The following is a 10,035-nucleotide window of genomic DNA, read 5'->3' as shown; positions in this document are numbered from 1 at the left end:
GGTGAGTTGCTTAGAGCCTTGCTAAGTTACTGAAGCTGACCTCGAATTTGCGATCTTCCTTTCTCAGCCTCCCAAACCACTGGCATCACAAGCATGTGCCACCATGCCTGGCTCCTTTTTCACTTTTGTTTTTTGTACTAGGGATTGAACCCAGGGGCACTCGACCACTGAGCCACATCCCCAGCCCTATTTTGTATTTTATTTAGAGACAGGGTCTCACTGAGTTGCTTAGCACCTTGCCATTGCTGAGCCTGGCTTTGAACTTGCAATTCTCCTGTCTCAGTCTCCAAAGCTGCTGGGATTACAGGCGTGTGCCACTGCACCTGGCTCCTTTTTCACTTATTGTTTTAGATAGTCATGTATGGATTGGAGGGTATATAAAGGGAATAGGAAAAGAAAACTCTTTAAATTTCCTTCTGTATTGGTCATGGCTCTATGTTCATGAGTGGAATCCTCATGGACCAAATAGCATGTTTATTTGGGTCAGACATATCTCATTGTTATCTATTCCATGCTTCTCTTGTGGATGTCAAGAATTGAGAAACATTTAAGCAAGGTCATCTCTACTAGCTGTCAAATAAGAATTTAAATGTTAAATAGAAATGTTAAAAAAACAGAAAATCAATCTATCTGCCAGAAGATAACTGTTCCTCAACCTGGAAGAAAATTTAAGGGTTTATAACTGCTCTCCTTGGACACCCTAGACAGGATATTGACTCCCTAAAGATGTTCAAATCCTAATCCTTACAATCCTGGAATATGTTGTAATACAAGAAGAAATTAAGGTTGCTGATAAAATTGCTGATGACCTTAAAAAATAGGGAGATTTTCCTGGATTTTCCAGGTGGGCCCGTGTGATCACAAGAGCTTTTATAGTGAGGTAGGGAGTCAGAAGAAAGAGTGTCAAAATGATGTCAGGTAAGAAAGATTGGATTGACTATTGCTGGCATTTTAGACATTAGGGGGCCATGAGTCAAGAAAAGAAAAGGAGACAGATTCTCCCCTACATTCTCCACAGACAGGAACCTCCATCACCTGTTATCATCTTAATTTTAGCACAGAAGACCCATTTTGGACTTCTGAAATCCAGGACTATAAAACAATAAAGTTGTATTGTCACAAGTCGCTAAACTTTTCATAATTTGTTTCAGCCATAAGAAACTCACACACACCTCTTCAACTTATTTCATCTATCATTCATCTAGGGGCACCAGATATGGAAACAAATGGAAAAATCAGAGAATCATTTGTGTTAATGTGAGTTTGTGATCAGGATAGTAAATGGCATCTCATCAACATTTGTGTAGTAGAACATGACTACCAAACAAGAAAGGAAGACTGGTTATCTTCTCAAGGTAGGTGATGAGTCATGGCCTGCCACATACTTGGCAGATGATGACAGGTTTTCTCTAGACTTGGAAATTTTAGAGTAACAGGATTATTTGCAAGTATAGTAAGTTGAAAAGGGTCCTTGTGGAAAGGATAGAGTACTCCATATTTTTTCAAGTATGATTTCATTTTTCTTTTTAAATGAAAAGTTACATGTCTAATATTTTTGTTATACCTAATCCCTTAATCAGAACTCTCCTTTTATGAATAGAGTACATTAACCTTGTGGATTAATTCCTTCTTCCCTACCACCCAAGAAAGATTGAGTAAAGGAGAATAAAATGATTTATAGGGAACAGCACAAGTCAACCCTATCCTGAATATATCTCATCAACTTTACCACATTTGATCAATTGCAACTGAGAGTTAGCCTATTTGGTGTCTTTTCTAGGATACAAGTAATGCAGTACAGAAATACCCAATATATGCCCTAGTTATTATCTGCAGATATTTGTGGTGTTAATAGTATTTTTAGATTTTACTGGTTATTTGTTGTTTTGTACTTGATGGTTTCTAAAATAATTTGATCACTGGGTACACCTATATGTGTACAGATTGTCATATTCTGTCTGGAAAATGTCCTGATGGCAGTCTTATCTGACATCTCCTGCTGAATACCTGGAGAAGTCCCTTAAACTTTCAATTTCAATAGCCAATGAGTACTCCAACACAATGTGTGGAATGGAAACACGTGGAAACATTTTTTGTAGTGTACCTCTTCCAAGGAGTTCTGTTTATTAACAAAGGTTAATTCTCTTTGCATCAAACATCAAAGTTCTTAAATATGAGTTTTATCATAGCTTAGAATTTGCTGTTTTCCCCTGGAGATTATGTCTGAGGTATCAGAAAAGTCAAGAAAAACCAATTAACTTTTGCTTTAAATACAATCTGTCAAGATCATGTTTAATCTGTATGAAAAGGCCAAATAATGTGGTCTATGAATAACAGGTATTGTTTTAAAATGTATTCCCTTGATCACTACATCCCTAGCTTTATTTATTCTAGAATCCAGCTAGTATTAGAACTATATTCACTTCAAAGAGCTAAACCCCTCCAGATGGTGGTAATGGAAGCTCCTAAATTGAGTGAGGGGAGGGCATAAGCACACTTTGCAGAACATCAACATTTGCCTTCATTGTTGACATTTGGGCATGACTTAGCACCTCCACCTCCATCTGCCTGTCTCCAGCTGATCAAAGGAGATTCCTCCCCCAAAAGGAAAAGTATTAAACTGGCCACTTCCCAAAGTCTAGGTACACATGAAGTATTTTGTTAAGTGGCAAAGTAAGAAAGGTAAAGTCAGAGTCTTTTATCTTGATGCTCCAATTATGGAAGTAAGATCACCAGTAATGCTGGTTGTGGAGACCCCAGGGGACTGGAGGACCACCTCTCCAGCTTTCTATTCAGTGAGAAGTAAGCACTTTCTCCTGGTCACACAGAGAGCATGATAGCTTCAAGAAGCTTGGGAGCAATGCATAGAACTTCACAGCCAAAGGAAACTTCAGAAACCATTTCCTCCAACACTCTCATCTTACAAAAGTAGAGACCAGAGAAGTGAAGTGGTTGGCCAAAGTCACCAAGCAAGTGAGTAATAAGACCAACAATCTAGGTTCCCGACTGGGCTTACCACATGACTTTCCCTCCAGGTGGCTCTGTGTAAGTTCACCTTTTTTTCCCTCTCTCTCTTTCCAGAGTTTTTAATGGGTGCATTATTAACTTAGCTTTTAAATCAAGATGTGGGGCATTTAGCAACTTCAAGACTTGGCCCCATTTTGCACAGTGTAGTCAGATCCTTCTGAGTGCTGGAGCCACAGCTGGGCAAAGCCAGCCAGAGGTCTGGGACAGCTGCTCTAATGCCTGTATTTTTCCACATTTAACTAGAGCTTCTAAATGGGCACACAACAATAGCACACTCAAGAAACACAACAGGCAAAAGTGCAATTCTGCATCCCTTTATTTATAAACAAGTTGGGAATGCTGTGTTTGGGAGCAGGAGTGGGGATGGAGAAGGAGTATGGGGAAGGGTACTGATTCCAGTAGTTCACATTATTCAGCACCAGAGCAAATGCTTGGGCATTAGGTCGGGCTTTAACCCAGACAAGTCATCATCGTCTTCTTGTCTTATTATATGTACAGCAGAGTCTTAAGTATGTATGCTCTTCTTATGGCTTTGTCCCCAGACACATTGCAGTGACACAACAAAGAAACTAGAGAGGCGTCTAGAGAAAAGGAGAATTGCAAATGCCTCATAAGCTATTTTTTTTATCAGACAGCCAGGACAAATGCTGCATGGATGCCTGAGAAACAGGCACATGTCTGCTAGTTAGGAGCTCATCTGATTCAGCTGAGCCAGTGATGCCATTTTGCATCCCTCCCTGGGGTATGACTGGGTGCCAAAATAAGTCCTGAAGATGGAGAGAAAACAAATCTGTGCTCTTCCTGTTCCCCTCCCCTTCAAGGATGAAATCACAGCCTCTAGGAGCCTAAAACATGGAGAAAGGTTGAAATTCCCCTGCTGTTTCTTTCACCCAGAGCAAGTCAGAAGTTAGGCTCCATCTGTCTTGCTCCTCATGAGGCTGGCTTCCCCTTGCCTTTGTAAGGTCCTGGCACACTGGAGTTTGCTTGCCAGAAACAGGTCATGCAGTGTGACTGTGGTGTTATAATTCCACACTTGTTTAGTTGGAGGAGGGGTCAAAATTTGATTTCAGGGTTCCTGTCAGGAGGATGTGGAAGCACTGAAATGTGAAAGGCTGAGAGGCAGGGACTCGCACCTGATTGCCACCTGTGCTGCATGCATATCCACTGAGCTTGGAGGTATGTAATAGGAACCTTCCTCCTTTGCCTATTAGGGGCCAAGTTAACCCTGGAAAGGGAACAGAAAATACTGACCCTCCCACTCCCACATTTCTTCACTCCCATTTTTTCCCATCTTCATAACCTGCCCCATCCACAATCCTAAACTGCTCTCATCTAGCTCTTTTCAGTCTGAAGTTTCCTTCCATTTCTACAGCAAAACAAAATCTATTTTCTTGCTTTTTGTAACTTCTGCTTACCTCACTAAGTTTGCAGCATATTTACTATATTTCTTATTCCAGCCTTAACTTGCTCTTGGCCATGACTGTTGACTGGATGGCCCAAACAAAGGGCAACTCCAGTTCCTCCTGGGTGCAGGGCAGGTGGGGGGTAGGGGCTGGGAGAGACTGAGAGATGGCCAAAGATCAACAAAGTTTGGCAGAAATGTTCCCATTCCTTTCTCAGTAGACTCGTGGTCTTAGGAAGGAGGGGAGGTGTTGTTAGAGGTTAGGAGGATGAGATTTAGAACCCACTTATCAGTTGTTGGGGCCCATCCCTGTAATATCCCAGATTATTAGTCATTTCCCATAATTGGCAGCTATGGTGGCACTATCTGATGAGTCACATATGTGGCACCTGTCAGTATGCTGTGTAAGGCCTGCAAATTTATACTCAGACTTGTTTATCAACCACATATTGTTTGCTCCAGAGCAGGACTCAGTTAGAAATAGATCTACCCACCCTGGGACATGGAGTCACAGCATTAAAAGGCCTCCTCAAGAGAGTTTCACCTATAAAATGAGGTCCTGACATAGTTTAAGAGAGTGGATGTTCTTTATCCTCCTCCTCTCTCTCTAGGAGCCTCTTTTCACTTTCCTAATTCTCACCTTGTTTCTCTTTTCTTGGCTAGCTGGTCCCCTGACCTTTCACTGCTACAAGTATCAGTCGTGAATTGACAGGCATACAACACATGCACAGTGTGCCCTGGGGGCATGGTGGAAGGTAAAGGCCAAATGGACACAAAGGAAGAAAGGAGCCCTTGCTGCTCTCTGTAGAGTATGCTCTGGGAGGGCCTTAACTGCAAAAAGAACTTTACTTCTCAAAGACCAAGTTCCTGCTCGCCCTCTGTCTTGCTTGAGTGCTTTACAGAGTTCTGGAGAAAACCAGGAACAAGGAGGTTCCAAGCCAGCTTAGCAGCATAGTTTTGCTTTCCAACAAACACCGCTAGTCTCCAGGTGGGCAGGGAGGTAGTTCGACCCCAACACAAAGGGGAAAGACATGCCACCTTCCTTCATCAGTTGCCCCCAAAAGGCTGGCTCCCAAGTCCCCTGAAAAGGGGTGCTTCTGTCACAAGAGGTGCTGGGCTCTGCCCACAAGTTGCTGGTTGGGGCTTCTGCTCAGTCAGATCCCAGCTCTGCCTGACATTACCAGGATAATGAGGCAATATCTACGTCTGCCCAAGAGTTTGGTTCTAAACCTTGATTCTACCTGCTCATTTCCTACATGTGATAAAGGAGCAGTAACTTCAGACAACTCTGTAGGAATCTTAAAGAGTCTTCATCCCATTTAACAAAGCTATAGCCAGCAATAACTAGCCCATTCAAAGAACTAGCCCATTGTTCTTTGCAAAACTCTTCAGAACCTGCCTTCACCCCAAAATGTTATGGGAGGCCATGAGAACAATAATAATTTCCTGGTTGGGACAAAATATTTCTACAAGAATCTGGTATGAGCTTTTGACAAAGTGCCCAAGTCACAAGGGAACCAGATGGTTCTTTAGATAAGGATTTCAGCAGGCTATTAGGGTGGAGAGCAGGAGAGGAGTATATCATAAAATGCCACCACCACATATTCATATTGCATATGGTATACACCCTGGGGTGGCATATTTGGAGCATACACAGAACAGATACGTGCAGGTAGCACCCCCTATCAGTATACTATGTGTTTGGTACATCAAACTGTTACTTGAGGTCTATGAAACTGTTAACTGGTCAGAAATGGGAAGAGCCATTCCATAGTAGCATCCTTTAAGGAGAAGCTTCGAGAGATGTTTCTCATCTGCCAAACTTGGAGCCAAAGCAAAGCAGCTCCTCTTTTTTTATACAGGATGTTTTTCCTTGTTGCAGTTTCCACCGATTAAGGTAATTTCTGGAAAACAATAAAGTCACACCAATAATGAGAAAGTACAGCCAGAAGCACATCAGGACTTAGGTGGAATTCTCCTTGCCAACACTGTCCTCTGAGTGAGAAGTTAGGGTTCACACTAGATCACCTTTTATATCTGATCCAAAGCAAGGTTTTGGCTCTGAGCCATGGTCCCGGCACTGGAAAGATTTGATGTGTTGCCACATCAGGTCTTAGTGGCTGCACTGAGAAGACTGGAATTTGTCTTTAACATGACTATTTCGGAAGCACTTTGCCACCTCTATTGGAAACAAATTTATTCTGGCAGAGCTTGGGTGGTAGGAGGCAACGTGCAAGGCCCTTTAAAGAGCCAAAAGTAGCAGGTTGAGGAAACAGCCGCTTCCACAGGTAGTTTACTTGATGGGGATGGGGGCATGGATAAAAGCAGAAGTCACCCTACTCAGTGCAAGTCTCCCTGGGGTGCTCTGCTCCTCTCTTTAGCAAGGTTAAACTAGAGTGATTCTAGAGGATGCTAAGAAGGTTTATGGAGGTTCTCCAGCTGGAAACCTCCATGCTGAGCCCAGCTGGGCCATGTGGAAGATGAGGGAGAACAGATCAACCTTCCCTTAGCAGAGCTCAGGGCCTCCCTATTGAGCTGTAGCTCCCATGATTCTTCCCCTTCAAACACCACCCAGGCATCCCCAGTGCCCCTCCCCCTCCTGTGTGGTGTGGCTCTTGCCTGCCAGCCACCTTTACTTCTCATCCTCATCCCCCTCACTCATGCTGCTGATGGAGGCTGAGGCTGCTTTGGGTGAGGAGGGAGGTGAGGTTTTGATCGGAAGCCACGAGAAGGTGGGTGACGGGGAGCGGGAAGGGGACCGGCTCCTGGTTGGGCTGCTCACAGGGCTCTGCTTGGGTGATAAGGCTTGTAGCATCCGGCTACTCCTCTCCTGGAACATCTGCTTCTAGAGAGAAATTTGAGAGAAGGTGCCTGTTAACGTAGCAGTCTCAGGTGGCAGCAAAACAAAAAGGAAAGACACCACCCCAAAAACCTGTGCCCACATCATAGACTACATTCCATGTTGCCAAAGACCATGAGTTGTAAGGAATTGGCCAAAATTCTGAGCTAGAGAGATGCTGATACATAAGATTACAATCACTGCTAGTTCTTGGGATTCTTTCTTTTCTTCAGTCTACACAATTTAATTGAGTATCTATTTTTTAAATATTATTTTCTAGTTGTAGTTAGACACAATACCTTATTTTAATGTGGTGCTGAGAATCGAACCCAGGGCCTCACAAATGCTAGGACCTCACACATGCTCACTCTACCACTGAGCCACAATACCACCCCAAAGTATCTATTATTTGCCAGGCAAACAGTATTGGAGGGGCAGGATAAAATAAAACAAACATCTCTGTCCTCGTGGACTTAAGGAGGTATCCCATAATAAACAAAATATTTGGTATGTCAGATGGAACTGTGTCTGTGAGAATAATAAGATGAGGATATAGCAAGTAGGAGTAGTCATGGGGGGCTGCATTTACAAATGTGGTGCTCAGGAAAGGCCTCCCTGAAAAAAATGTTATTTGAGCAAAGACCTGAAAGAGATGAGGGAGAGACTCTGTTGAGTAGAAACCAGGCAGAAATCTCCAAGAATGAAGCATAGTATGCACTAGGAAGAGCAAGCAGGCCTTGGGGGTGGAGTGGGGTCTGCTGGGTGGGGAACAGGATAAGGGAGGGAGTTAAGGGATCACCAGAGAAATAGCACAGAGCTGTGCTACTAAGTGTGTTGGCGGCTATTGTGGGAACTCTTATCTTTTACTATGAGAACCACAGGACATGTTCAAGGGGAGGAGGGAGGCCATCATGGCAGCAGTGGAGAGAGCTAGTGGGAGAGGAGTGAGGGAGGGTTTGGGAGTTATTAGGCTGGTGAAAGAACAAAGGATTGTTTTATGTAGGGCCTTCTCTGAGGAGAAGAAAAACCTTTGGAGAGTTCTGAGCAAAGGAATAACAAAATTTGCTTTTGTCTTCTGAGAAGCAATCTGGCTGCTGTGCTGAGCATAGACTTTATTGAATCAAAGGCAGGAGCAGCGAGACCAATGAAGAACAGACCATCTCAATAAGAATCCAAGGTTATATGGCAGCTGGCCCAACGGTGATGGTGGTAATGATGGTGAGAAAAGGTTGGATTCCCACTATATTTTCTCCATATTTTCATTAAGGTATATTTATTTCACCTTTCTCATGCACAGTTCTATGAGTTCTGACAAACACAGTTGGTAGACTACCAACATGATCAAGGTGTAGAAGAGTTCCATCAGCCCCCAAATTCCCTCATGATCTGGTAGTCATTCTCTCTCCCCACCTCTGGCAACAGATCTGTTTTCTGGCCCCACAGTTTTACCTTTTCCAGAATGTCATCAAAATGGCATCCTACAGTATATGGTCTGGCTATATTTTGAAGGTTGAGTCAATGGGACTTGCTAACAGACAATATGTTGCTCATAGGAAGGTAAGAAATCAAGTGATTCCAGTTTCTGGAAAGTGGCTATGCTATTTGCTGGGGTAGAGAAGAGTGTGGGGGTGGGAGGAGGTTTGGATGGTAAAATTGGTTTTCCAAACTGGGCCCTCAGGTGACTGTTGCTTGGTGCTTTCAGAAATGAGCCCTTCCCTGACACTGTCCTTCACCTTTCTGGGAAACTCAGTCCTGGCCCCGAGTTCCTGTTTGCCAGGCCTCTAGGTGCTGGCAGCCTACATGGCCTCCTACCCTTTGACTGATGCTGAAACCCCCACACCCAGATGCTCCATTCCACCACCTTCTGAGGGTTCTGCCTATGGTGGCTGGGGTCTTTTGATTGCTCACAGCTGAGTCTTGGCCTCCAAAAGCTCAGTCCAATCTTTTTATCCTAAACTAGCCCTCAAAGCCAATTTTCCTATACATTGAGTATCTTTCATCCAATGCATGGAACCAGAAGTGACTCAGATTTTGAATTTTTAAAATTTTGGAATATTTGCATATACATAATGAGATATCTTGGGGATGGGAACCAAGTCTGAACACAAAGTTCATTTATGTTTCATATAAACCTTATACACTTAGCCTAAATGTAATTTTACATGATACTTTTGTTGTGCATCTTTCCTTTGCCTGTGACCTGTCACATTAGGTCAGGTAGAATTTTTAACTTGTATATCTATTCAATGCTAAAAAAGTTTCAGATTTGGGGACATTTCAGATTTTGTATTTTCAGATTAAGGAAGCTCAACCAATACTAGCCATTTTAGACTTTGCTTATCATTTGGATTATTCTGTTCTGCAGATTATTATGAACATCTTCTGGAGCCTGGGTACTGCACAAGAAGAAGGGGATGCAGAAGACAAGAATCAAGCAGATGGCTATGTCTGATCTGGGTCTTTGATAATACACAGGAAAAGGGATTAGAGTTGATGGTAAGTTTGTGGGGACTGGTAGGGAGAGGACCAGCTTTCCAAGCAGAGGACACAAAGTAGAGAGTACTAAGTGCAAGTTGCTTGGCATGACTAGAACATATGGGGTGACAATAGCCTGGGCCTGGAGCTCCAGAAGGAGGCTGGACTGCCACCCTAAGCTCCCTGGGAAGATGTTAATCAAAGGAGGGCTATGATCAGATTTGTTGTTTAGAAATATCTTTAAGCATAAAAGAAACCATAAAGAAAAATGTCAATGTTTGACTACATAAAA

At 43.1% G+C, this 10,035-nt stretch overlaps 1 protein-coding gene across 4 annotated transcripts in view; it reads right to left on the bottom strand.

Moving 5' to 3' along the window:
- Positions 1–3,325: 3,325 nt before the first annotated feature.
- The window catches only part of Pcyt1b (phosphate cytidylyltransferase 1B, choline), a 92,163-nt gene continuing 85,453 nt past the window's right edge, over positions 3,326–10,035 (bottom strand). For 3 of the 4 annotated variants that reach the window (XM_046425301.2, XM_046425302.2, XM_046425300.2), the window contains exon 8: positions 3,326–7,274. In XM_046425301.2, coding sequence (XP_046281257.1) covers positions 7,062–7,274 — 213 coding nt within the window. In that variant the 3' untranslated portion in view covers positions 3,326–7,061. The remainder of the gene's footprint in view (positions 7,275–10,035) is intronic. The other variant, XM_058572908.1, reaches the window with a different exon arrangement.

The sequence above is a fragment of the Marmota monax genome, unplaced genomic scaffold, assembly GCF_021218885.2.
Source record: "Marmota monax isolate L192 unplaced genomic scaffold, Marmota_monax_Labrador192_F-V1.1 WCK01_AAM20220418_F8-fsc00075, whole genome shotgun sequence".
NCBI lineage: Eukaryota > Metazoa > Chordata > Mammalia > Rodentia > Sciuridae > Marmota > Marmota monax.
This window is presented reverse-complemented; position numbering and strand designations above follow the sequence as displayed.